Consider the following 27,741-nt stretch of genomic DNA (forward strand, 5'->3'; position numbering starts at 1 on the left):
CTGGCAATGTGATGCAAATGTTTGGGGTTAGTAAGTGAACTGTTTTTCAGGGACTGGACTTTCAGCGGAGCTCATGGCCAGACCGCTTGAGTGCCCGGTACATGCCGTTAAGGACAGGGGTTCAGACCTGCCCATCCAATGCTGAGACAGAGACTGGAAAGGAGTCTGGCTTGTCATGAGCAGACTGGGAACAGGGCTGGTGGGATCTGACTCCTGCCTCAGAATCACAGCCCTGGACTCCTTGCAAAATCAGACTGACATAACCTCTTCCAGGGCGTTTTCCAAAGAACAGACGCAGTATAACTCCCATTTAACCGACAGGAAAAGCCAAGACACAGACCAGTGACCTAAGCCAGCTAGCAGGAAAACTGGGACTTGGAGCCAGATTTTGAGGGCACCTTGGCTCCGCTATGCCTTGCTGCCTCACCTACCCTAGTCTGCTCAGCCACCGGCAGGCTTATTTGCAAAATGTTCTTGAAAGACAGAAGCTGTCTGGCTGTAAGATATTATTATGCAGCTAAATACTGGTAATAAATGAATGGAGTTCTGAGATACTTTGGGTTCTTAAAACTTCTATGCAAAAATAGAGGAGGAGTAATAGTATATCATGGCTGCATTTCTTCCTTCTCCCCCTTCCCTCCTTACATCTTCCTTCTCCTTGCAGTGATTTTGGCTTTAAACTGAGTGACGACTTATCGTTAGAAGTTTGCGTCCCTGACCCTGAATTCACTGGGAAACCGTACGACCCGCCAGTCCCTTGCCCTGTTGGCTCAACTTACAAGAAGACTCGAGGGTATGTGTTGTACTTGAGAGGGGAACCTGATCTTCCAAATGCTGGGATTTATGCTATTGGTGATTAAAAAAAACCCAAAAAACCCCAAACCCCACACACAAACACCCCATGAGTGACAGTAAACAAACTGCATGTTTGGACATACATTGCAACTAAGCACCACTGCTTATTCTAGCTGCTTGTGATGGTGTGTTAACAGTTTCCATGAAATAAACTGCCTGGCTGTATATGTTGCAGCTACCGAAAGATCTCTGGGGACACTTGTACAGGTGGAGACATTGAGTCGCGGCTCGAAGGGGAGCTGGTACCGTGCCCGCTAGCTGGTGAGTACGTACAGGATTGCTGCAGGCACAAGGGCTTCATTCATAAAACCTTTGGCTGGTGCCTGAGGGACCAAGCACAAATTCCCAGAGGGCCCTCAGACAAAACCTGTGACGCAGGAGCTGAAATGCCTCGGTGGGTTACAAATCCATCATCTCCTGTCCTGTCCAGGGGCCAGAGAGCTGCTGAGGGACCTACTCAGGAGCAACTTCAGCCTGTGGAGCAGAGCCCTCTCTGCTCCTGAAGTCACAGGAGGCTGAAGCCCTCAGAGCAGGCTGCAGGCAGGAGCCCTCTTGTCCCAGTCATGTCCTCGCTGTAGCGGGCTTGAACCCAACCAAAAAGACAGGAGTTAGACCAAAGATACCCCCACCCTGGAGAAACCGTTGGGAAGGTACCACTCTGAGACAGGCCAGCGTACGCACTTGAACGATGGCTATTTGGGACCAGACCAGGGCAGACGCTGCCCTTTAGTCCTCATGCACATCCCTGCCAGACTTCGCCTCCGTCCTTATTTTCTCCTCTCAAACGTACGAGGCACTGAAACGGTCTCATGCCTCTGTGCTGCCAAATTTATTTGCATTCTGCTTGTTACAGCTTTAATTTAATCTGCCGTCATGAGCTGCGTGATTAGCATGCTGCTGCGCAGCAGCTCGAGAGCAAGCCTGAGACAGGGAAGAGGCTTGTGTAAGGGATGGGGCGGCTGAGCCAGCGCTGCGGGCAGGTCGAGCCCGGGGCCGTGGCTGAGCAGTGCCACAGGGCTGCAGAGCAGCCAGCCCCACCAGCGTGAGGTTTCCCTGCATCGGCCTAAGATTTTTCGGGATGCAAAAAGTATTCCAGGTGCAAAACAGCCCAGCGGGTGCCTGGGGAAGCGTTCTCTCTGCTGGGATTCATGCCAATGCCGTGCTTAGTTTTCCTCCTCGTTCAGAGCCTGACACGTTATTCACCCCTCTGAGCCCTCTTGAGCTATTTGGAGAGCTGTGTTAGTCATGCTGAGAAGGGCCCTGCTGATTGAAAAATAAACCTGCAGTCCCCACCGGGCTGGGCTTTGAAGTGCCGTGTTCCCAGAGTATTTGCTGATCGTCTTCAGATACGTGTTGGCTCGCACCATGGTAACACTTTCATGTACAGTATCTGTTTCGTATCTCCGCATAATCTCATTAGGGATGCACAGCCAGAGTTACTTACTGACATTAGCTTTACTCATTAATAGCATTATTGGACTTTACCGGTAGTGTGCTAATGCCCGGGAGACTTTGTCCCGGACCAGGATCCCATTACACTTGATTCTGTGCAAATTAGAAACAAAACCCACTCTGGGATATTTACTGCGGTGCCGGTGTCCCCTGGGACTCGCAGATTTACATCACTCCCACCTTTTTTATGAGGTTTTTGAGGAATGGGAGATCAGTATTTTGTTTCTAATTGGTGGCACGCTAATGTGGGAAGGAAGGGGTCACGACGGTTTTTGCTGTCCTTACCTCCTCCTTCAGCCCCTGGAACAAACAATGGCCGCAGTGTGTTCCTGGGCACGAGTGGGTCTGGGACCCGAGTAAGGCTATTAGCACGTTCTCATTAACCTAATCCCACTGAGACAAAGGGCCTTTGCCTCCATTAGGCTGAGGTGCTAAAACGTACAGTCAGGGATAAGAAAAAAATACCTAGTATTTTCTTCTTGCCCCTTGAGTAGCCTAAAATGGCCAGAGGCGTCTAAACAAGACGCTCCCTGTTCTTGCAGAGGAGAACGAGTTCATTCTCTACGCCACCCGCTACTCCATCCACCGCTACGACCTCGCCTCCGGCGTCAGCGAGGAGCTGCCCCTGGCTGGGCTGCGAGGGGCGGTCGCCCTGGACTTCGACTACGACCACAACTGCTTGTACTGGGCCGACGTCACTCTTGACATTATACAGGTGAGCCCGGGAGCGGAGAGGCCCCCGCGGTGCCGGCCGCCCGTGCCATCGCTGCCTTGCACCGTGGGCAGGTGTTGCATACCCACACTGAAATACAAATGTTTATCTTGGGTACTCCTCCCCTCTGAGCTGTCTGCCACGGCTTGCCTTGCACACCTGACCGCGCTCACCTTGAGGCTGCGGAAGTTCTTCATCTTTTATTCCGATTTTTTTTCAGCGTCTTTGTCTCAATGGCAGCTCTGGGCAAGAAATAATCGTAAGCACCGGGCTGGAAACAGTGGAAGCTTTGGCCTTTGAACCTCTCAGTCAGTTGCTGTACTGGGTCAATGCTGGGATTCCCAAAATTGAGGTACGGCTATGCCCACCCGTGCTACAAAGAGGCGATTGTGTCGGTGCGTCTTTGAGGCGACTGGGCCCTAAGTTGGCTGCTGCCCTGGAGTCTCATTGCTGGTGGGGCGTTACTGAACACTGACCCTTACCCCACATGCCACTTTAATGGGTCTAAATGCAAACAGGGTATGATAACATTCAGCCCCGTGTACTTAAGCCGAGGTCAGTTTGTAAGGCCGAATCGCGCAGCAGAAATGGGGGGAAAGAAAGCAACATCCTTGTGCAGTGCACACAGCCAGCACGGGGTACAGAGAGTGCGCTGCGGCAGCCGGCTGCTCGCTCAGCAACACAGATATGTCAATAAATACACCGATCTATCCTCTTTTGTCAACTGCCTCACAGTAACTGCTCCCTGTGCCCACGCAGCTATTTTATTAGGGAGCAGTAATTACCTGCCACAGATTTCATGTAACTTTAACCAGTGCAATTGCCCTCCGCATTGCCCGCAGTAAACACACCCCTCCTGTTTTTGGTTACGACTCTAGGTTGCCAATCCAGACGGAGACCTGCGACTCACCGTCCTCAATTCCTCCATACTTGAACGACCCAGAGCCCTCGCTCTGGTACCCCGAGATGGGTAAGAAAGAAAGCATGGCAAATAGTCGGGTGCCTTGGTATTCCCCAGGGTAACCACGCAGGTACAGCCCCTCCTGCACTGCTACACTCGTAAGAGGCAAACACGAGGGAGAGCGCTGCACAAAAGCTTTGCGAGGCTTGGCCCCGAAGGGCGCGATGGGGGGACGCCAGCGGTGGCGGGCAGTGCAATGGGGTACAGCTCACTGTCCTGCCCCATGGAGCCCACTCTTGCCATCACGTGCCCAACTAAGGTGCCAGCCGCCTCGGAGCAGAGATCACAAACTGTTTTTTCTTTCAATTAAACTGCTGTTTTCCTGCCCATACATATCTACTAGTAAATAACTTTTCCTGCCAGTAAAACTGGTCTGGTCAGTGGGGAAGGCTGCAGTGATGTGTGAGAGACTGAGCCACACTCAGATTCAAGAGCCAACTGCAAGTTACGTCTTTCTGAGTATGGTTTTGCCACGGCTGCTGCGCTGCAAATGTAGCGCTGACAAACCTGAGCTGCCTTTAGTCATATGCGCTGAAGCAAAGCAGTTCAATGCAAGGTAACCTACAGCTGCACTCGCACCACAGAACCTGCAGCTAAATAAGTCTCTCTGCTGCTTGTAGATCTGCCGGTGGTGTTCATTAGAATTGCAAAGAGCTCCCTTTCCAAAGGCATGTCTTGCAAGAGACGTGGAATGTAAAGTATTCAAAAACCTCTGCTTCATAACCTGTTTCCTTTTGATGAGCGGTTTTGTTATCATTTCGAGTAACCTCTCTGCCTGTTGTCAGGTTGATGTTCTGGACAGACTGGGGAGACTCCAGAGCTGGCATTTACAGAAGTGACATGGACGGGTCATCGGCTGGGTGCATCGTTTCAGAGGGCGTGCGGTGGCCAAATGGCATTTCTGTGGATGACCACTGGATCTACTGGACTGAAGCCTACATGGACAGGATCGAGAGGGTCGATTTCAATGGGCTGCAGAGATCTGTGATCCTGGACAGCCTCCCTCACCCCTATGCTATTGCTGTATTTAAGGTATGTATGTGACGGCTTGTTTCCCGTCAGTATGCATTTCCACAGCGTACATGCTTGGAGGTTGTTGGCATATGGGGCGGGTGGTGCAAAAGCGTTGAGCACACTGGATCAGGAGTATAGGAGCGGGCATGATGCTCGCTCTTTTTCTGCTCCTGGCACGTTCCCACACACCCCTGAAACAAGCAGGCAGGTGCGGTTGAAACCGGGACCAACATCCAAGAGACGTGCAGCTTTCCCAAGCAGCTGCACTGCGCTATCTTCCCCAGACTGTTTGCCACTCAGCAGACGTGGCTGCCGCTTCTGTTCCTGCTCAAATCCCAGCTCAGGTCTTCCTCATCTTCCTCCCCTTGGGTTGGGGAGACTTTGCACTCTCGATTGCCCCGTGTATCCAGGCAGTTAGGGTGGCTTAGTGCAGGTAATGGCTGACGAGCGCGGCCCCAGCAGCGGTGCTCCTCGCACTAAGAGCAAAGCCTGTGTTTCAGAATGAAATCTACTGGAACGACTGGTCACAGCTGAGTATTTTCAGAGCATCCAAAAACAGCGGCTCAAGGATGGAGATCTTAGTTGGCCGATTAAATGGCATCATGGATATGAAAATCTTTTACAGAGGAAAGACAACAGGTAATTGCGTGAGTGTGCAATGATCCTTCCTGCTATTTAGAAATGTGTTCATCCCCTGTTTCCACAGGTTCCCAGGCCACCAGGCCATCGCAGCTCACATTTCATGAGCCTGAATATATCCCCATTCCTGCAGGGTTTGAAGCACTCGCGCGCCATCATAAGGAATGTGTTTCATGAGCGGTGCACCCAGCTTCTCAGCTGCCACGAGAGATACTCCCTGTTAGGGAGGGAGCCCATAGGGCACTCAGCTGCGGTGGCACCTCATAGTTTAGGTCACAGGCCATGGCCTTTTCATGCAAAGTGCTGTACGGACCAAAAAAACCAGGGTCTCAGAGCTGCACCAACTTTGTCCTCCATTTAGTTGTCCGTCTGAGCTGCGATAAGGTAGCGGTGGCCCCCGCATGATGAATGCGCTGAAGGGATTGGCTTCATTTTCAGATGGGTGTAAGACCATCAAAGGGCTTTGCCAGTCAGCGGCCTGCAAGAGACTGGGAGGACCTTTAAGGCCCTTGATCTCCCTGGAGCAGATGGCTCTGTGCATTTCTAAGCTCAGCCTCAGCACTCGGCACTGCAGAGCTGGCTCCTTACAGGGGTCCAAAGCCAAAGCCTGGGATAGTAGGTGAAATTGGGCTTCCCATGGTGTCTCCAGCCCTCTGTCCTGACAGTTTCCCCTTCCTCCTCCTCCTCGTGCCAGGGGAGAATGCCTGCATCGCCAAGCCCTGCAGCCTGCTCTGCCTGCCCAAGTCGAACAACGGCAGGAGCTGCAAGTGCCCCGAGGGGGTGTCCAGCACCGTGCTGCCCACAGGGGAGGTGAAGTGCGACTGTCCTCACGGCTACGTCATGAAGAACAACACTTGCATCAAGGAAGGTAAAACCACGCTCGGTTCTTGCTGCTGCTCTATGTTGAGAGGAGGTTTCTGCCATTGCGAGAGCTCAGCATGACCTTTCCGCTGCCCTTTGGGCAAGGAGGAGTATGGCCTGTCTTCTGAAAGCGCAGCGTCACGCCTCATACCAGCTTGTTTTTGTTTTCCCTTTTGCACCAGAAAACACGTGTCTGCCAAACCAGTACAGATGCCTCAATGGGAACTGCATAAACAGCATTTGGCAGTGTGACAACGATAATGACTGTGGGGACATGAGCGATGAGAAGAACTGCCGTAAGTGACCTGTGGTGGCATTCGCCTGTCCAAATTTAGATGTCTGCTGTGTCGGCATTGCACATGAGCCCATGGTCTGCGCTCCCTTCATGGTCATGGAGAGCAAGAGGCGCTCTGGGGGTGCAACTCATCTCCTCCTTTGGCAGACATCCGAAGCCGGTCGGATGAGTTGTGTCCTGCAAGAGCCGTTATTTCCCCCTTGACCAGCTCAGGTGTAAATGTCTAAAATTTGGTGAGACTGACGCCAGCTTTCATGTGAGGGCATGTATTTGTCTCTTGCAGTAATTGTCTTCTGAGGCTAATTGAGGGCACAGCCAGTGCTGAGGAAAAGAGTGCAGATAGAAAGTGATTTTCTGTCTGCATTGTGCAGACATGGGCCTCTTGTTGAGCTAATAAGTCGAGTTCACACATTAAAGATGGAGGTCACCTTTTTGAGTAAAATTAGGGACCGCCAACTTGTGCAGGAGGGGCAGATGTTCCACAGCTTTGCAGAGCCTGAAGGGTTTGGATTAGTACATTGTGGAAAAAGGGCTGGGTTTAAAGTTGAGAATCGGTGGAGGACCAGGTGTTCCTGGAGAGATGCCATTTGTGCCTGTTTTGGACTGATAAGGAGCTTATTTTCCTGCCAACATCGAGATACCAGTCAGCAGAGTCCAAGTTTGAGTTCATTGCCTGGCTCTAGGTGAGGGAAAGCCTCTTTGAGTACCCATTTCTCTGCGGGGGCTCACTGGAGGGTCACCAGTTTGGCACAGGGATGCTGCCTTGGATAGCAACGCTCATGCCGAGCTTTTCCCCTCCTTTAGCTGCCCTGTCTCATCCCACCACCCGTGGTTTCAAGGCCCCTTTGTGGGGAGCAGGCAGCTCTACAGCCTCAGCTATTTTGCTCCCTGGATGGGAGGCACTGCCCCTGGCTTGCAAGTGGACCTGACAGTGGCAGGAGCTTCAGTCCTGATCCCCAGACAGACAGCTAACCCCTCTCTGCTCTGTTTTACACGGAGTGCCTAATAATGACATTAAAATGCAATAACAGTAACTCAGGATGCATTGAGCAAAGCTTGCAGGACACTGTCCCTCTCCCTTCACTTCCCCGCACCGAGTACACACACTCAGGCAGCAGAAACTGTTTTCTAACCACCACCTTAACCTCCTTCTCCTCCTCCTCTCCCTCCCTGCTGCGTTAGCCACCACTGTGTGCGACACCGAGACGCAGTTCCGCTGCCAGGGCTCGGGGACCTGCATCCCGCTGTCCTACAAATGTGACCTGGAGGATGACTGCGGGGATAACAGCGATGAAAGTCACTGTGGTGAGTGCCCTCACGCAAACCTCCTTCCCTGTCCCTGTGCAAGGGCAGAAAGCCCAGCAGTGTTTTGGGGCAGGGTGCTACTCGTAGATGCGGTAGGGCAAGGCAGTGCTTCGCCAGATCCCCCTGTTTATCCTGGCTAACAGCCGCCTCCTCCCATCATTTGCTGGGTACTGGGAAACGAGGGACAGGAGAAGAGAGCGAGGCCGTGCACTGGTTCTCCCCCTCACTGCGGTCCGGCAGGGAGACTTTTGTGCTGGTATCATCCAGCTCTCCCGCTTTGCTCCTTGGGTACTCCTGTGACCTGGAGCCAAATATTTGGTAGAGATTACAAGCTGACCTTGGGCAGCTGCTCAGCACGCACACGGGAGGTGTGGGTTGCTTGGTGTTGCCATGTTTGCGGCCATCCACCTCCAGCTTAGCAATTTGGAGAGGTGGGGTGCTGAACTGAAGGAGAGAAGAGGCTGGTAAACAGCAAGGCGGTAGCTCTTGATTGTCAAGGGCTAGGGATGAGGCAGGAAAACATGCTTTCAAGATGAGTCTGCTTTGCGGGGCTGTGTAGACTGTTGCCTCTGAGATGTCAGCCTCCTTTCCTCAGTCAATAGCCCATGTGAAGCTTTCCTCCTCCTCTCCCCTGGCCCCAACAGCATTTGAACTGTGTGTGCTTGTTTGCAGAGGCTCACCAGTGTAGAAACGATGAATTCAGCTGCAGCTCAGGGATGTGCATTCGTCTTTCATGGATGTGTGATGGTGATAACGATTGCAGGGACTGGTCCGATGAAGCGAACTGCAGTGGTAAGCACTTTGATGTGATCAATAACCTTCTGTTGCAAACACTAATTACTTACAGCCTGAGGTGCTATAAGACAGCAGCCAACGTCTTGTGCCTCAGTTTCCCTGCTTGTTAGCTGATTCACCCAGCAGGGCAGCCAGGCAGCCCGTAGCTCAGCTCGGGGTTATGTAATGCTCCAAAAGCGAAGGGTTTCTTTCCTCCAGTGCCTTCAACAGGCCTCAGGGCTCGCTGTGAATTTGCTGACAGCTTTGCAGTGCTCGCACGGTGATCTAGCTTTGCTTTTTACTTGCAAGATTGCACCGACAGGCGTGCATCGCTGCGGTGGCCACAGGGCCGTCCACCTTCTGCATACTAGCCAGCAGTAGCCGTGCATTTGAAGCTCCATTGAATGGGGAAGCGGGTCTGTGGCTGCCAGGCAGCCAAAGGATGCTTCTGCACAAAAAGGGCTGGCTCCCTTGTTATACGGAGGCAGCAAACAGGCCAGTGTGCGCTGATCGCACTTCACAGCTTGAACTCTGACCATTTTCTTGCCATTAAATACGTTGCAGAAAACAGCCATGTTCTTTGCAGCTTCTCCACAATTAATTGATCTGAAGGAGGGGCAGATTTAGTTTGGGAAGTGGTTCCTCTTCTAGCAGCCTCACTTTGCTCCGTGGGTTTGGAAATCTAAAGAGGATGTCATGAGTATGGAGTCACACGTGGAAGATCCGCTGTTGTTTTTGCTTACAACTCATATTGATGCAACCTGGTTGCCAAAAATAGTATTGTTCCTAGTTTACGCCTCTCGTGCAACAAGTCCTACTCGTGTGAGCCTCATTCTTTATTTGCAGTTGAAAGTCACAACACTCAACCGTCCTCAGCACCACAGTGTAAAACTGATGTCCCTCAGCAGTATCCTAAATTTAACAGCCAGATAGAGCCCTTTCCTCATTAGAAAAGCCAACAGATGATGATGTGTTGGTCTTTTCCATTAAAAAAACCAAAGCAAACAAAAACCCAAAAAACAACCAAGCCAAAAATCTAAGTATTTGCATGAGAAGAGAGTTCTGAGAGTAGGCAGCACTTCAGTCCATCAGTGAAAGGCATAAGATCATACTTGTAAAGCATTACACAGGAGAGTTCAGATAACAGCAGTGGTTTCCATGCCACGTGGCTGAGATCAGCCCGTTGGAGCAGACGGGCTGATGGGGCCGGGGGAGCCCTGTGGGGACCACGAGAGCCCCCAGGGATACCGGCAGCTGCTTTGCTCCGGCTGCAGCCCCAGAGCCGCTGGGACAGGCAGCGGGGCTAGCTGCTGTCGTGGAGCTTTGGCACGAGGATCTAGGAGATCCCTTTCAGGCCTCCGAGGTCCTGCGTGCTCACCTCCTCCAGCATTTGCTGTGCCTCGAGCATACAGGGTATATAGCGTGGTGCTGGGGATCCTGGTTGTTAGTATTCCGAGTGCGTGGCTATATAAGAAGGTTTAATTTATATTGGTATCACTTATCTCTCATGAGTTTCTCCAGAGAGAATTACTACAGGAAAGGAACCTACTTCAAAAAGCATATTGGGTGCGTAAACCTAAAGTTGAAATTATCTAAGAGGATCACAATTATTTGAGAAACATTTCATCTGACTCCACTGGCTGCAATTATTGCTCTTATCTAAAATAATTACATTTCACACTGAATACCTAATAGAATATTACTGACACAAGATTGTAGTATATTGAAATATCTGCAAGTGCATGTCACTTGCTAACCTAAAGTTCAGTAGCGTGCAATTTAATTAAGTTGAACATTGCTTTTCTTCTCAATAACGACAAGTGCTCTCCTGGTTGAAGAGCGATATTTGTCTCTAAAGTGACAGCATAAACTAGGCTTCAACCAAGATACCCCACAGGCAGATATTTTCGTGACAGGAGCCAAAGAAAAGCCAGCGCCCTGCTGCCTTGGAAACCCAAGGAGAATTATATTTCTAATTTGTTTTGCTAACACAGAAAAACCTCGCCTGCCTTAATTAAAGGCTGTCTCTGAGTCTGTCCCACCCTGCATGGGGGACCCTGCCGCCCTGCCAAGGCTTGCTTGCTCGCTGTGACGTTTCTTGCCATCTCCAGCAAGATGCCACTGCTGTCACCTTTGCCCACACACACCGAGGACCGAGATCAAAGTCAAAGAGGCTCCTGACTTTGGGAGAGCTTTAGGAGAGCTTGCTAACCTCCGAAAGCCATTCCTGAGGCACAGCAGGCTTGTGAGCAAGCACAGCACGGAGAGGAAAAGACCATGGCGTGACCCAGGGAGAACCTGGACTCCCGGCAATCTCTTGCCTGGGGCCCACGGGGTGGTCACTTGTGTTCTGGAGCTGCGCTCAGTGCTGGGACCTGCCACGGCGTAAAGCCCTGGTGCAGGCGGAAGGAGCAGGGGTGCATGGCGGCGGGGCCCGACTCGATGCACGCTGCAGCTCAGCAGGGAGGCGGCAGCACCCCGTGCTCAGGCAGTCCCCCCGGCTCTGGTTTCAGCAGTATATCACACCTGCGAGGCCTCCAGCTTCCAGTGCCAGAACGGCCACTGCATCCCGCAGCGCTGGGCCTGCGACGGTGACGGCGACTGCCAGGACGGCTCCGACGAGGACCCCACCAACTGCGGTAACATGCGCCGCGTGTGGAGGGGGCTCTGCCACGGGGCAGGGGGGATTTCTACAACCTCGCTGAGATAAACCTGCAACAAACTCAGGGGGACGATTCCCATCCCTCCAAAAGCAGGCAGACACAGGGAGAAGGCAATTGGGGCTGTGCCATGGCTTTTTGTAGCTAACTAAAGGCAGCTTTAAAAAAACCCACACAACATCCACCCAATTCTGAATTTCAGAAAAAAAGTGCAACGGCTTCCAATGCCCAAACGGCACTTGCATCCCAACCAGCAAACACTGTGACGGCATCAACGACTGCTCCGACGCCTCGGACGAGCAGCACTGTGGTGAGTACCGGGGCCGTGGGGAGCTGCCGGGGCCCCAGCAGCGAGGGCCGACAGCCTTCACGGTCTGCCAAAGTCTGTCTCGCTGGGAGAAAAGCCCTGGTGAGATAAAGGGAAAGCCTTAGTTAGCATTCACAAGCCCTCTGGGAAATCAGCTGGTCTGCAAGTGTCAGCAAAAGGCGCAGCAGGCAGGGTTGTGACGGCTAGGGAGGGCGCACTGTCAGGAGCTGTATTCAGGGAGGTGACCAAACCCTTCCTGATGCCTGTGCCAACTCACTTGCACCCCGACACGTTATCGGGCGAGGGCAGTCTGTGCAGGGACAGAGCTTGAGCAATTTGTCTTGGAAACTTTCTGTAAGTTCCTGAAATCCAGCCACTGCGCTCAGGTCTGTGCAGATTACAGCTGGTGGCATTCCTGCTGCCAAGGATGGCAGAGGTGCCATCCCCTCCCCTCCTGACTTCCCATTTCTCCAGAGCCCCTGTGCACCCGCTACATGGATTTTGTGTGCAAGAACCGGCAGCAGTGCTTGTTCCACTCCATGGTATGCGATGGCATCATCCAGTGTCGAGACGGATCAGATGAAGATGCCAACTATGCTGGCTGCTGTAAGTGTGATATTGTGCGTCTTTGCAAAAGAAGGGTTGGCTAGAGAATGAAACCAGAGGCATGGAGAGGAGAGTGCATTCCCCAGGGTACCAGAAAGCTGCCAGATCTCCCAAGAGGTGGCTCTGGACTGTAATGCTCTGCTTATAAATCCATGATTGCCTCTGAGTGTGCTCCTTCCTTCCTCCTCAATGATGAGTTTCCCTCAAGCCCTTGGTCTTTACACTAAACCTCTGATGTCTCTCCGTGCCACCCCTGCAGCCCAGGACCCCGAGTTCCACCGGACCTGTGACCAGTTTAGCTTCCAGTGCCAGAATGGTGTGTGCATCAGCCTGGTGTGGAAATGCGATGGGATGGATGACTGTGGCGATTACTCTGACGAAGCAAACTGTGGTGAGCAGTACCTCAGGGTCTCTCGTCACCGTAGTTGCAGCCTCCTTTGAATTTCAGGAGCACAGAGGAAGCCCCTTCCAGGGCTTCTTCATGTTTTACATACACACTAATGTGCATATGTACATATACGTGTGTGTAGCATTCTACTTGCACATTGCAGGGTGTCTTACATGGACATCAGTATAATTTTCCTCATATTGCAGGTAGGTAAACTGAAGCACACTGAAAAATCCAATACAGCTGGCACATCCTGTGCTTGACTAAGTCATATGTGACCGTATTTACTTCACAGATTCCCAGCCTAAAGCAGACAGGCAGTTTTCAGCCAAACTCAATATTTACCACTGTTCCCTGGGTAGCTGTAGGAGCTGTACCCAGCCAGATGAAGCAGCTGCGTCTTCGTTTCAGAGTTGCAGGGTTTGCTTCTCCGTTTCTGCCGTGCTCCGTCTGAATTTCGCTGCCAGCTCTGGTTCTCAGATCATAGGTGGTGTCTGGCCATGAAGCACCCAGCACGCAGACATAATAGTGGTGGCAGCAGGCTAGCGAAGGCTGTAAGGAATGGGGATGCTGGAGATGAAGAGAAAGGACCCTGCCTGTACTGCTCAGGGGAATAGTCAGGGTGATGTTCTCTGGACCAGCCGTAGCCTGGCCTGAGACACTCCCACACCTCAGCTGTGCTGAAGACCGGTGAGCTAATGCTGGGACTCACGGCACTCTCCTCTCGTTGTCAGAAAACCCAACAGAGGCCCCAAACTGCTCCCGGTACTACCAGTTCCAGTGCGGGAATGGGCACTGCATCCCCAACCGGTGGAAGTGCGATGAAGAGAATGACTGCGGGGACTGGTCCGATGAGAAGGAGTGCGAGGGTGAGGGCACACGGCGCTCTGCTCACGGGAGCCCTGACCGAGGCTGGGCTGCGGCATGCTGAAGGACCGCTCTCAGCATCAGCTGCCTTCCCGCAGGGCTGCTTAGGACAGCCTGCGCCAGCCCCTGTGGCTCCGAAAATCGCCCATGAATGGCTGCGTGTGCACTCTCATGCATCTTTTCACTCTGTGTTTTTGGAAATCCTGATTAGGAGCTGTGCAGATACAACGCAGATGAAAACATTGGGCTTGTGTAATGCCTTGCCTGCTCCCCACTTCCCTCCGCTGATAGTGGCTTTCAGTCTGCTGGGAACAGGCATAGCTTACAGCCCGTACGCAGGAGCAGGCCTCTCAGATCAGCTCTGAACGGTGTATTTTTAGGTTCTCCGGTTCATCCCATTACTACATCGATCCCACCGACGTGTTTACCTAATCACTTCCGTTGCAACAGCGGCGCCTGCATCGTGAACAGCTGGGTCTGCGACGGATACAAGGACTGCACTGACGGCTCTGACGAGGAAGCCTGCCCTACTTCACGTAAGCTTTTCTCTTCCTCATCCCTTTCCTTTTTCTGTAGGATCACATCTGCAAGGACCGTTGGCCTTTCAGTCTCAGAGCCTTGCCAGATTACAGGGTTAAATTACACCGTGGTGTGAAAGCCCACCATCTCCTCTCTCCCTGGGGTCAGACCTCCTGCCACCAGCTGGGACACTGCTCCAGCCCTGCAGGCAGCATGAATTACTGCCACAGCAGGTCCCTGCTCAAATGCCACCATGTCTCAGACTGTGTAGGGGCACGGAGAGCAGGGCTACAGGGTGCGTTTCCAGCTCACACCTAACGCTGAATGTAAAAGAGGGTTTTTTCTCGCTGCGGTCCTTCCTAAGGCCTGCCAAGCTTCGAGCTGGTGCAGGACATCCCCTGCAAACCAGTTGCTTTTCCAGCCCTCTGCAGTCAGGAGAGAGGATGGCTTAGGCATCGTCTCAGCAGAAGCCATTTACCTGCTAGATGGGAAGAGATTGCCATCTAGTGGAGTCGGGATCTGGGGACAGGTTTTGGTCCCTCCTGGTGGCAGCGGCAGCCTGGCCATGCTTTGGGTGGTTTCCTCACTTGCTGCTGTGTGCAGGACCCAACGCGACGGCCACCTCCCCGGCGCTCCCGGGACGCTGCAGCAGGTTCGAGTTTGAGTGCCAGCAGCTGCACAAGTGCATCCCCAACTGGAAGCGGTGCGACGGCCTGCAGGACTGCCAGGACGGCACGGATGAGAGGAACTGCCGTAAGTGCAGGGCGGGGAGAACGTCTCGTCTGGCTCTTTCCCTTGGGAAGCTCTTTGTAAGGACGGGGGAGGCACTGAGGAGTTTTATTGCTGGTGGAATCCATGCAGTAAATGCAGCATTATGGTGAAAAAGGGGAAAAAAGGCCAAACAACCAGTGCCCTTCCCATTAGAAGTCCAGCTGTTGTTTTCAGTGGGATAAGCTCCAAGTTCTTCTGATGCCACTGTGTGTGATCATGCCAGAAGATGCAGCCAGAACAAGATAGCCCTATGACTGACACACTCTCTCTGGGCTCCATCCCTGACATGCAGCCACCCCAGCATCGTGCCTGCTTTTGAACTAGTACTGGCACCGCAAACAGCCCAGTGCTGGTGAGGGAACTTTGCTGCCTTGAGCCCTGAAACCTTTCTGCCTCTTTCAGCTACTCACAGCACCCTGTCGTGCCCTAATGGTTATAAATGCGAGGACGGAGAGGCCTGCATTATGGTGACAGAGCGGTGTGATGGATATCTGGACTGCTCAGACAGCAGCGATGAGAGGAACTGTACTGGTAAGCAGCAGCCCTCTCCCATTTCTCACACTCCGTTCTGTGTTAGCACGCAGAGGTGCTCTCCTGGATACGTGGCCTTTCATTCACAACATCCCAGACATATCTGCCTCTGTCCAGCTCTCCGAGCTGCCTCCTCGCCCATTTATAACCAGCTGGGACAAACTTCCCATCCAGCTTTTACACTGACAATTCATCTTCCAGCAGCCTCAGACACAGAAAAACAACTTTAGGACAGGTAGGAGCAAAGCTGTCTATTTTACATGGCCCACGGGTGAAGCAATAATCTCCAGCTGTGTCCTCCTTTGCAAGGTGACCCTGGGATCTGTGGCACATGCCCCGCCACTATCACTGGTCCTCCCACCCTGACCTTCAGTGGCCCCATGCAGGATGCACACCGCAGCCCGCCCTGCGCAGATAACGGCGATCAATCGCTGTTTCTGGCCAGCCATGAGATTCAGCCGCTTTCCTACTGAGCTGCTTGGGGGTTTAAGCATCAATCAGGTTTTAGTTCTTTAATTAAATATTGATTGGGAGAAGCTAGCAGGTTCAGGGGAGGGGAAAGGAGGTGCCGAGATTCATGGCTCGGCTGCTCTTTTCCCTCGGATAGCTTGTCTTGCTGTGCCTGTCTGCAGACCCATGTGCCTGCTGGGTTTCATTTCCAGTTGGTTAGGGAAAGCGAAGCAGCAGCAGTTTGGCTCCGCTCTGCTCTGTTTCTGTACAGCACTGGGAGCGAAGCTGAGCACCCGAGCGGGGCCAGGCCACGGCGTTTGGATGTGGGCTCTGACACGCGGTCCCCGGAGGGAGAGAGCAGGGAGTGGCATGGCGGGAGCAGGGCATGGATTTGGGCTGTTTCAGATAAGCACCCCGAGTCCCCACCACTGCCGGCGCTGGATTTCACAGTGCTGTTATCCCCTAAGTGCCTCTCCCAAGGTCAGGTGGCGATTCAGCCACAGAGCTCGCGTCAAGGCAGTCCCCAGACTACTGCCTTAAGTACCAGCCTTCGCTTGGGTCCTTCTGCTGAACACAAGATGTGATAAGGAAAACACACAAAGAAAAGCCCTGGGTGGCTTACAGTGACTGCACAGGTTCATCGCACAAGTAGAAGAGTGACTTAGCTTGCACTGATCAGTTTGCACTCATGTACTTCTAAAATGATGTTAAAGAGTATTTCATCAACAGCCACGCTTTATCTTTCCTTTGGGGAAAGGACATGCTTGCATGATGCAGCATAAAGACAACCAAGACATTTTGGGGAGAACTAAGAGCACCAGGGGAGTGTTCCTGCTCTGAACTGCCTTCTGAAGAGCCTGCTCTTCTCCACTGATAATGCCCGCCTAAATTACACATCCAATTTGAATGGTGCAAATACTCCCTTCAGTCATGTTACTGTTTCTACCTCCACATGTCTTTTGTGCCGCGAACATAACTCCTGTTTCTGTTCTGGGCAAAGGGCTTGTTTTCTTCCGGCAGACTAACTTTTCCCGTTGCCTGCTTAGATGACGCAATCGTGTACAAAGTCCAGAACCTCCAGTGGACGGCCGATTTCTCCGGTGATGTCACTTTGACGTGGGCTCGGCCAAAAAGAATGTCCTCAACCTCCTGTGTCTACAACGTCTATTACAGGTACACCACGCATTACACTGCATGACCCGTTGCTTTTCATATCAAGTAAAGGCTAGGAGAAGCATGAGCACAGGTATCGGTATGCCCATGTTTACAGCAAAGTACCGTACAGGATCAGGCCTGAAAGACTGAGAGCTGCTCAATCTACTTCTGCTTGGAAAATCTTCTAATATTTTGTTGCAAAGACAACCCAAAACAGCTGTAACTAGGGGGCATTTGTGGAGAGCTGTATTTGTTTCCACCAGATTATTTACCTAGACAGTAATGTGGCTATATTTGGGTTTGGTTTTTTTTCTGCTCGGGTCTTGTCTTTGTGGGACAGCTAACAACGAGAACAAAGTCAAGAAATTAGAGCACAGCAGTTATAGAAAACCTCAGAGGACAGCGCTTATAAGTCACTACGCTGGGTTTAGTTCAGGCTTTAAGAGAGCATCTTTTCAAGCTGGTGGTGTGGCTTTACTGAAGAGGAAACTAAGCAGCAAGCTCTTAACATACAGGTAGATGGTTTCACCCTTTGTTACTAAACACTGTCCTGACTGGAGGGGTGTGACTCTCTCGTGCAGGATGGTCGGTGAAAGCATTTGGAAGATTTTGGAAACCCACAGCAACAAAACCAACAGCATTTTGAAAGTCCTCAAGCCTGACTGTACCTATCAGGTGAAAGTCCAAGTGCAGTGTCTCAGCCGAGTCTACAACACCAATGACTTCATCACCCTCCGGGCACCCGAAGGATGTAAGCAGACCTGCACAGTCGTATCAGTGACCTGATGCATTCCGCCTCGGCTTAGAAAGTAGATACCACGGAGGTCTCCCCCTTACGAACAAAAGGAGTCTTTCCACAGGCCTGGGAATTGTGCTGGACTGGGAAAAAGGGCTGTGGGTTCTCTGCCCTGAGTCAGTCTTGCACTGAGTCACCAACTTGCCCTCTTTCTTGCCCATGCCTTAGTGGTTTAGTATCACTGGGAAGTTCATCTCTTCTCACAGTGCAGTGAGGAGCCCATGGGACTGTTCAGTACCACACGCAAGGAGCAAGATCTTTCTAGCTGCAGAGTGGAGGTCAGATTAAGGAAGGGATGCAAAATAAAGCAAAGAGCTTAGCAAAAATCCTACCTTCACCGCAAGTCACTAAAAAGGCTTTATTGCTCCAGAGGGGGGTGAGAGGGACTTGGGACACAACTGCAGGAAGAAGACATCTCCCATGAGCCCGGATTGCTTGGCTATTCCCCCTGTCCCAACCTTTCAGGGATACCCTGCTTTTCCCCATGTGATCCGGACATACCAACTGCGACTGTCACTAACACCTCTGTTTCTTTCTGCAGTACCAGATGCTCCCTTTAACCTTCAGCTGTCCCTGAAAAAAGAAGCTGAGGGTGTGGTGACAGGCTGCTGGAGTCCCCCCGTGAACGCCCATGGCCTCATACGGGAATTCATCGTGAGTCCTGCTGCCCGGCGGGGCCGAGTCCAGATCGGTGGTGGGACAGGAAAGGCTGCTGAGGGCAGCTGGCCTTTCTGAAGACAGCTGTCTCTGCAGAGGGGGGTGGGCCAGCAATAGGACATTTCGTAGAGGAAATCTGCTGAGAGCATCGGGCGAGTTGGGAGAAGAAATGCTGCAGGGCTGTAGGTAGCGACACAGCCCTCGAGTTCATAATTCCATTTCTGGCTCCCTTTCTAAGCTTTCATACTTCTTTCTAGTGACATTTTGACACAGAGAGACCTGTCACCCTGCGGTATTGTTGACTGTGGAGCCCTCATCCCTTATTTTGGTGCTCCTAGGTGGAATACAGCAGGACTGGATCCAAGGAGTGGTCGTCCCTTAGAACCACCAAGAACTACACTGAGATCAAGAACTTACAGGTCAACACGTTATACACAGTTAGAGTGAGTATTTTCAAAGCTCTGTCTATGCATGCTCTCATTACTTTTCACTAGATAGTCTAAGTCCTGCACAGTCAAATACTTGCTAAAAAAGTATGGTGTTAAAATTCTGCCCTTTAACGTCAACCCACAATGGGGGCTTGGCATTTGTGCTGCTAATGTATATAGTTTCAAGGCCTGAATTAAGGCCCTTGATTTGCTCCTTCTCCCAGAAGGCCAGCTGTATTATGAAATCTGCGCTACTAATTGCCCATTCCAATGTCACTGCAATTGCACCGGATCTGGGCCAGAGATAAATTTGGTCCTGACTGTATCAGTGGGAAAAGAAGCAGATGCGCCTGCGGGGAATGTATGCACATGGGAGAAGCTGGGTAATTATAGGCAGAACTAATAAGAATAGGAAATGAAAGTCTGCGCGTTGGGCCCCGGGAAATGTATACTCTGCCATTGTCCATCCTCCCTGTGCTGAAAGAGCATGGGTTCTTGGGGGAGTTCACTGGGAGGTGGGATAAACCCCTCTCCCCACCCATGAATCAATGTTATTCTCACACTCGGTTGGAGTGAGTCTTTCCTTCCTTAGTATTCCTTACCGTACTAATCTGTTCCCAAATAAATCTTTGGAACTGGATTCAGTGCTCACATGGACTTCACCAGCGCGGTTCCTACCTACACTATGGCTGATAGAGTCCAAAGCTCCTTATCTTGATGGACTCCTCATAAAGATCTCATAAGAGAGTGGTTATCTGCAAAGAGGATGCATCTTCCTCCTCTTAGATTCCTTTAATTGACTTAAAGTACTCTGCTTTATTTTTGTAATAAGCATTTTATTGCCAAGTAATTAAGCTATTGTTTGCTTCAAAGTCCTTTTCCCATGAGCTCCGCCATGTCCGTAACCTTGCTGTAACCTCGCTCTGTGTTTGCATTATACAATGTTGGCGGCGTACATTTGTTCATATTGACTAACCCTCTTATTTGAAAAGGTTGCTGCAGTAACTAGTCGAGGAGTGGGAAATTGGAGTGATTCCAAATCCATAACCACCATAAAAGGCAAAGGTAAATGTTGTTGTTTCGGTCAACTCAGACAACATAGCAAAAAGGCTGCATACGAGCCTGCAGTGTTAGCATCAGCATGCATAACCACCTCCTCGTTCTTTTTTCTTCCCTATTGAGCGTTTTACTCTCTTTAACAACTTTGCTGTACCATTTCGCGTAACTTGATCTGCCTCAAAGTTCAGTGGCAAGTCTGAACGGATTGCTGACTCTTCCTCTGAACTCTGTGGCACGTAGGATGGAGGTACTGCCCTGGAAGTGGGCGAGAAGCCTGTCCAGAAGGTGCCCCTCTCTCCTGGACTGCAGATGGATTCTCTCTGACTTGTGTAGGCTAGACCCTACCTTTGGATAGGCGAGACACATGACCACTAACTCCGTCGCTGTCACTAGCTGAAAGGATACTCGCTCATTCTTCTCCCTCTTAGGTTATGATTATGATGGTTTCTGCATCTCATGTAGGTTAGACCACTAAAAGACCACTAAGGCTCCCACGAACTATCACAACATTACAGTAGATAAATTCAAACAACACAGTAAATCATTTCCCTCCAAACTGTTTTTAGAAAAGCCTTTTGAAATCATTTGTATTCATGCCAAGTTTTTCTTCCAAACCTATATTCTGATGTCAAAATTGTGTGCTAATTTGTTAGATAAAAGTGCATCCTCACCATGTTGACAAAGGAAGGAAAGAAAACACCATGTTACTAACATTGCCGGATTCAGATAATATGAAGTACATGAGTACCTGATGGTTAGAAAAACAGAGGTAGAAAGAACCGTAATAACTTTCACTTCAAGTTTTGTGTGAGCATTCGGCAGCTGTCCCCACCGATAGCTCCTGTCCTCCCCCACCGCTCCTGTCCTCCCTCACCAGTTCCTCTGAAGGCCAGAAGCCGTTAACTGTGATGTGAGCTTGTCCCACTGAGTGCAGAAGTAAAATACCTGTGTCCAGACCTCTCTGCTTCCAGCCTGCGCCGAGCAAGGCACAGATAAGGCAGCTTTTAGATGGTTGACTGAAAAAACGATGGAGGTACAGCATGTCGGTGCCTTCTCTGAGGGACACGTGTCTTAGAGACAGGCAAGGCTAGGGCTGGAAAGGTGGGGGATTCCTGGTCTAAGAGATGATTGTCATAATGAAAGCCTGTATTTTACCTGTCCCCTCTCAATAAGTATTTGTATTTCTTTGTGCTGTGGTAACAGCTGTTTCTCCCTTTCTTTCCTTCCAGTCATTCCTCCTCCTGTCATACACATTGAGAGCTACAGCGAGGACTCCATAAGTTTCAGCCTAAAAATGACTACTAATATCAAGGTAAAATTTTTACCTTTGCTTCTGAAACTAGAATAAAGAAAAAAACGCCTGCGTCGGGTAGATGGTAAATACTGGATGGAATGAGCTGTCACCTATTTCAGTATTGCAATTACTTTCTGAAACCAGTTATGTCATGCCAAGTCATTTCTTACTACTCATCAGCCATCCCAGCTCTCTTAATTAGGATGGGAAATACAATGCAAAGACTTTCACCAGTGAGTCTTTCACTGCTTGCAAAAACAGCTGAACTGATAGTTCGTATTGTGTGCCCTTGCTGCTTGACAGGTCAGCGGTTATGTTGTGAACATCTACTGGACATTTGATACACACAGGCAGGAAAAAAGGACTCTGATCATAGAAGGAGAAAAGTCCATCCAAAAAGGTAAATTCCGTGCAAAGTGTAAAATTTGCTTTAGTCAACACAAAACAGAAGGTTTTATGGAAGGCTATAGGATTTTTTTTTCCTTTTTTTTTGCAACTGAGTAGTTTCTATTTAGGAAAGAATAAATCTTGGGAGGACAAACCAGCAAATTCTTGGCCTCTCTTCTTAGGACTTGGAGATTTCAAGTGGATTTGGGATTTATCCCCCAGAGCTGCACTAGCCTTTTCTCATCACACAGGATTTTGTTTGTCGTTCCTTATCTACTCTGCAAAAGGTCAACAATTTCTTGGGCTTGCATACAGTACATGTCCCTATTAATCAGATTACTTTCTGGTTTGGAAGAATCACTGGTGTGCACAGTCTAGATAGGGGAAAGCATCCCGATAAAGAAAAGCACAGGCTAGGTTAGACACCAGAGTCCCAGGTGCTTCTGTATAAAGGAAATTACTCAAAATGAATCAAAACACAAACCAAGAGAGGCAGGCTCCTGTCTAAGATTGTTTGATGCTGCTGACCATTTTCCTAGTGCTCTCACCCCACCATTGCAGTACTTTGCCTCACCTAATAGTGCACGTTTCTCTTCTTGCTCAGTGGCAAATTTGACAGCACACACCCCCTATGAAATTTCTGCTTGGGCTAAGACGGAGCTGGGTGACAGCCCTCTGTCTTTTGTGCATGTGGTGACCAGTGGGACAAGACCTGCATCACCAAGTCTCAAAGCCAAGGCCATCAACCAGACTGCGGTGGAGTGCAGCTGGACCGGACCGAGGAATGTCGTAAGGCACCGACTCTCTTTTCTCACCAGCCAGGACGGGGTCTAGCTCAGAGCCTCAAAACACAAGCAAAATCTTAAAACAGGATTATTTGTAGGGATTGAATTGCAAGGCCCTGAAAGTTTTATGCTCAGAAAACGAGGGAAAGCACCAGCCACCCTTTAAACAGAAGCAAGGAAAGCCTTCTTGTTATCTATTTGTTCAGCCACTGATCCAGTGGAGAAGTGGCTGAAATACAGGTAGCATGATGCTCCAGTGGTCTTTCAGTTGACTGCTGTGTTATCAGAGTTGAGCCCAGGATTTTAGGGTGGGAAGTGCAGTGGTGAGTGGGTAGACTGAACCTGAACTTGGGCGGGAGAGAGTGCCTGGAGGAAAAAGGGTCTTTGCGTCACGTCCCTAAAAAGCAACAGCCAGTGAAAGTTTGGGTGCGAGCTCCGGCCCTTGCCAAAATCTGTACCATCCCTGTTGTGCTCTTCCTCCGCAGGTCTATGGCATCTTCTATGCCACATCCTTCCTAGAGCTGTACAGAAGCCCTCACAACACCACCACGTCCTCCCACAACATCACTGTGATCGTGCAGCGGGACGAGCAGTACCTGTTTCTGGTAGGCTCCTTGTCTGTTCCCCCTCCTACCTGCACTGCGGGCTGTAGTTTGGTACCGAAGGGTGCAGGCACAGTATTAACCGCTGTGTCATCCCTTCAAGGTCCGTGTGATGTCTCCCTACCAAGGGCCACCGTCCGACTACGTTGTGGTGAAGATGATCCCTGACAACCGGCTTCCCCCTCGGCACCTCCACTCGGTGCACACCGGAAAGACGTTCGCAGTCATTAAGTGGGAATCACCCTACGATTCGCCCGACCAGGACATGGTAATATCTCACAGCGCCTTCTCCTGTCCCATTGCACGCAAAACCCCGGCTCAAAGACAGATCCCTGCCCTGCTGCTGATGGAGAACTGAGTCTGAGATCAGGTCTATCCTCCATCTAAATAGTTGTCGTCAAGATGCTGACACCTCCGGGACCTGCATTTCCTCTCTTCACATGACTGGCCATTAGCTCAGGCCTGTAACATTCACACTGCATTTAAAGAGAGTCAGGTCTGCGATATCTGTTGCTGACCAAGTCTGAAAGCAAACTTGGGCACGTGCTAAAACACCTTTCTGGGCTTCAGCTTTGCTCTGGAGTGTGGGCTGGCCAGTGCCTGAGCACAGCCCCACAGGCCAGCAGGACAGGCATCGGGCCAGCCGGGCTGCAGGCTCTGCCTTCCCGCTCCAGCCGCACCGGCGCAGCCCCAACAAAGCCCGGTTCTGTTTTCTGGCACGCTGGCGTACAGTCAGGTCTCGCTCCATTGAAGGCGAGTCATTTTCTCAGCAAGCTTTCTGCTCCTATTCTGGTCCAGAGACTTTAACGGCAAAGGTTTAAAGGTATAAATCTTCCTGGCAAAACTGGAAACTTTGACAGGGCAGGAGTTTGTATTGCATCCTTGTGATTTATACAACCTGAGATTTTCCTCCTGCCCTCATCTGTTCCAGTAGCTGCATTTTCTGTATCTGTAAATACTGATCTCAGGCAGGGATCCAGCTAGCCCAGCAAGAGGCTTGAAATCTTACTTCCCAGGCTTTCTGTAGAGCGCAGGCATGGTTTAATTTAAATTTTGTCCCCCCACGTCTGATGTCCTGCCATTGCATGAGATTGCTAGCAAGTCTGCAGGAAAGTGAGATCTTTCACTGTATGTGCCTTTCCTCCCCCTCCAGTTATATGCTGTTGCAGTTAAAGATTTAGTAAGAAAAACAGATAAAATCTACAAAGTGAAAACCCGGAACAGCACGGTGGAGTACGCCATTAAGAAACTTGAACCGGGAGGCAAATACCACGTGATTGTTCAACTGGGAAATATGAGCAAAGAATCCAGCATGAAGATCAACACAGGTAAAGGGAAGAGTACTACTGGGTGGGTGCCGGGTTGAGTCCTTGCAGCACTGTCCGCTAGAGGGAATCCAGCGCCCATCCCACACACCATCCATCCCACCGCTGTGCTGGTTGGAGGCTGCAGAGGTGTTTCTGCACCGCTTAGTCCTCTCCCACTGCCGAAGCCCAATTCTGAGAGGCCTTCCTACAGCTCCCAGGGAAGGCAATCGAACCCCCGAACAGCAGCAGCGGAGAGGAAGCCTCTCAAACGATAGCTGGGGAGCTTTTCTCCTGCCTAGGTGGAGGTGGGAAAGACACCTGTTTGGCTGGCTGTGTAGATACTGTGAAGTACCATTACGGTCCTACCGTAAAAACCCACCAAAAAACTCCTACCAGCTTACATGCCACAGCATCCTCTCCTCCAGTACAGCCCTTTTCTAAGCAGAGTATTCTGATCCCCCCAAAATACTAAGTTTCAGAAGCGATGCCGTTGCTGTTTCTCAGCCACAAGAAAAGTGCTGTCAGTGTTAAAACCTAACCCGCCTGCCATTTGTTCCTCACTTGCAGTTCCACTGTCTGCACCAGACGCCTTAAAAATTATAACAGAAAATGACCATATTCTGCTTTTTTGGAAGAGTTTGGCATTAAAGGAAAGTAATTTCAATGAAAGCCGGGTAAGTTGCACTGTCTCTCCCGTCGTACAGGCAGTGTTTCAGAAAAACCTAGAGCGGAGTCGGTTGCGAGGCTCCTTTCACAGACTTTTTAAAATACACCAGTACGCTCTGCTCCCCCAAGCGTCCTTGATGAGCCCTCTACGTAGAGCTCACTTCAATTCGCATCATGACTAAGGCACTAAAGCTGATAGATCCAATCGATCATCTTTTAGGAACATAATTATCCTCTTGGAAAAGGTCAACTCTCACATGTGAAAGGACCAGGAATAGGACACTGCCCTGCCGTGCCAGGAAGCACATCGGTAGCATCTGAGAATTGTCATTATTTAGACTTTGATAGAAAATCCGTGACATGTTCTCTGTCAGGGCCCGGGCAGGTAGCAAACTATGCCAAAAAAGCCATCACCATTACTGGACTCTGTGTTTGGGTGGTCTCGGGTGGATGCTAAGAACAGAGTGAACCAGGCAGACCAAAATCTTCTCTCCTCCCTGAACTGGCCAAGGTCAATGCACAGTGACGGGTGCCTGGAGGAGGCTCCACATTGCTCTCTCCCAGCTGATAGCCCAACACATTTCATCAAAGGAGGAAAAAACAAGTTTCAAAGCCCTGTCAGAAGGAGCAAACCTGACCTCTGCAGCCAGGTGATTTGGGGTTTGTGTCTTTGTTTTCATAACTCTCAGGGTTACGAGATTCACATGTTTGACAGCTTGATGAACATCACTGCTTATCTTGGGAACACCACCGAAAACTTCTTCAAAGTTTCCAACCTGAAGATAGGTCACAACTATTCATTCACCGTTCAAGCCAGGTGCCTGTACAGCGGGCAGATGTGCGGTGAGCCAGCCACACTTCTCTATGATGAACTAGGAACTGGTAAGTCCCTGGCATTTTCCCCATCCTCCTTAACAAAGACTAATGAAAGCCTCACAAAATCCCTAGAGAACTGTGCTATCAGTTGCTAATGGCACTTCTTTCCCTCCCTCATCTCTAGGTGAAGACTCCTCTGCAACAAAAACCGGTAGATCCACAGACGTCGCTGCTATCGTGGTACCGGTGCTGTTCCTGCTGCTGGTGACCCTCGGCATTGGGTTCGTGGTGCTCTACATGAGGCACAGACGGCTGCAGAACAGCTTCACTGCCTTTGCAAACAGCCACTACAGCTCCCGCCTGGGCTCGGCCATATTCTCCTCGGGGGATGATTTAGGTATGTAGCCCTTGGTTTCATGCAATGGCATTTCAGGACAGCCTTAAGGACGTGAAATCAGTGCAAGACCTAACTTCTCTACCATTCTTTGGGCCACCCTTGGCATAAAAATCTCTATGGATTTGATCTTGTCCTAAGAATACGAAGCTGGCCCAGGATAAATGTTTTTAGCAACTTCACTTAAACCACTCCCTCTAACGCAAATCAGTTAAAACCTGAATATAACAGATATAACAACCAGGTGAGAGCACGAGCGGGGCCACAATATACTGATTTTGAGGGCAGTTTTCTGGCCAGCTTCGGCAGCCTGTTTAGTTGTGCCCCGTGAAACGCTGAGGGCAGCATAACAGCACTCTGGGTTTGTTTTTCAGGAGATGAGGATGACGAAGCCCCAATGATAACTGGATTTTCAGATGATGTTCCCATGGTCATCGCATGAAGCGCATTTCTGACTGTAAAAACCAAATGGTGTAAATATTTTATTTGATAAAGATAGTTGATTGTTTATTTTAAAAATGCACTTTGAGTTGCAATATGTTATTTTTATATGGGCCAAAAAAATTTTAAAAATACACTTTGTAGTAATCAACTGTGAATTGCAGACTAGGTTGGTTTAGTAACAAATTGCTTTGATTTAACATTAATTTAGTCTTACAAGGCTATGCTTGCTGGGCATGCTTTTAAGTCTGTGAGATACTTTCCGTTGACTAAATTGGCTACTCGTTTTATTTTTCTAAGACAAGAATAAATTTATTTAAAAAAATTTCAGGAGATTATATATGTAGAGAGAGATAAGTAATATAGTCCCTGAAGGTTTTGCTTTTACTTCAAAAAAAAAAATCCTTTGGACTTTGTTTTATATGAAAGTGTTTTTGTTGTGTTAATTTATTGGGAAATCTGCTTGAGAACAGATTTCCAAAGTCGTCAGACATCGTGCACATTATTGTGTAGAACATGTGCCACTTTATCTTGCAAGGCAGTAGTATCTTGGCATCCCCATCATTGTTCTTGCCACGATAATAAAAATCCTTATTTTTACATTTTTTTCCCCCCCTTATTAAAAGGCCCAATCTTTCAGCAATCTCAGAGCCCAGGTCAAGACACTGCAGCACATACTTTATGTACGAGCTTAGCTTCCTGCTGCCGTACCTATAAGCCAAAAGCATCCCCACCAAGCCGTGCTGCCAAGGGTCACGCAGACCCTTGCACGGGGGCGTGACACGCCACGGGCCATTAGCAGGAGGGTTTCTGGGGCTCTGCCCGCAGGAGAGTGGGTACTCCTGGGCAGCAGCGCTGCAGCATCCTTTCGCAGCGCTGTGCAAGCGCCCAGGCTTTGCAGTTTTGACCCTCGCTTTCAGGCGCGTAGTAACAACAGTCCATGCCGTGCCCTACCCTCCCACCGCTGCCCAAACCCCTTCGGAGGGC

General features: G+C 50.3%; 1 protein-coding gene across 1 annotated transcript in view; it reads left to right on the forward strand.

The window, feature by feature from the left end:
* SORL1 (sortilin related receptor 1) overlaps window positions 1-27,354 on the forward strand; it is a 49,871-nt gene extending 22,517 nt beyond the window's left edge. The window contains exons 15-48 of the mRNA XM_076358358.1: window positions 665-793; window positions 1,031-1,116; window positions 2,850-3,022; window positions 3,240-3,371; window positions 3,898-3,989; window positions 4,766-5,012; window positions 5,495-5,633; window positions 6,328-6,501; window positions 6,677-6,790; window positions 7,972-8,094; window positions 8,767-8,886; window positions 11,382-11,507; window positions 11,731-11,838; window positions 12,310-12,441; window positions 12,701-12,832; window positions 13,564-13,698; window positions 14,077-14,232; window positions 14,819-14,968; window positions 15,389-15,517; window positions 17,014-17,140; window positions 17,704-17,873; window positions 18,460-18,572; window positions 18,914-19,018; window positions 19,996-20,068; window positions 21,292-21,374; window positions 21,660-21,756; window positions 22,348-22,532; window positions 23,014-23,133; window positions 23,234-23,398; window positions 24,284-24,458; window positions 25,005-25,111; window positions 25,793-25,985; window positions 26,104-26,316; window positions 26,688-27,354. Coding sequence (XP_076214473.1) covers window positions 665-793; window positions 1,031-1,116; window positions 2,850-3,022; window positions 3,240-3,371; window positions 3,898-3,989; window positions 4,766-5,012; window positions 5,495-5,633; window positions 6,328-6,501; window positions 6,677-6,790; window positions 7,972-8,094; window positions 8,767-8,886; window positions 11,382-11,507; window positions 11,731-11,838; window positions 12,310-12,441; window positions 12,701-12,832; window positions 13,564-13,698; window positions 14,077-14,232; window positions 14,819-14,968; window positions 15,389-15,517; window positions 17,014-17,140; window positions 17,704-17,873; window positions 18,460-18,572; window positions 18,914-19,018; window positions 19,996-20,068; window positions 21,292-21,374; window positions 21,660-21,756; window positions 22,348-22,532; window positions 23,014-23,133; window positions 23,234-23,398; window positions 24,284-24,458; window positions 25,005-25,111; window positions 25,793-25,985; window positions 26,104-26,316; window positions 26,688-26,755 — 4,591 coding nt within the window. The 3' untranslated portion in view covers window positions 26,756-27,354. The remainder of the gene's footprint in view (window positions 1-664; window positions 794-1,030; window positions 1,117-2,849; window positions 3,023-3,239; window positions 3,372-3,897; window positions 3,990-4,765; window positions 5,013-5,494; window positions 5,634-6,327; window positions 6,502-6,676; window positions 6,791-7,971; window positions 8,095-8,766; window positions 8,887-11,381; window positions 11,508-11,730; window positions 11,839-12,309; window positions 12,442-12,700; window positions 12,833-13,563; window positions 13,699-14,076; window positions 14,233-14,818; window positions 14,969-15,388; window positions 15,518-17,013; window positions 17,141-17,703; window positions 17,874-18,459; window positions 18,573-18,913; window positions 19,019-19,995; window positions 20,069-21,291; window positions 21,375-21,659; window positions 21,757-22,347; window positions 22,533-23,013; window positions 23,134-23,233; window positions 23,399-24,283; window positions 24,459-25,004; window positions 25,112-25,792; window positions 25,986-26,103; window positions 26,317-26,687) is intronic.
* Window positions 27,355-27,741: the final 387 nt, after the last annotated feature.

The sequence above is a fragment of the Aptenodytes patagonicus genome, chromosome 23 (genome assembly GCF_965638725.1).
Source record: "Aptenodytes patagonicus chromosome 23, bAptPat1.pri.cur, whole genome shotgun sequence".
NCBI classification, from domain to species: Eukaryota; Metazoa; Chordata; class Aves; order Sphenisciformes; family Spheniscidae; genus Aptenodytes; species Aptenodytes patagonicus.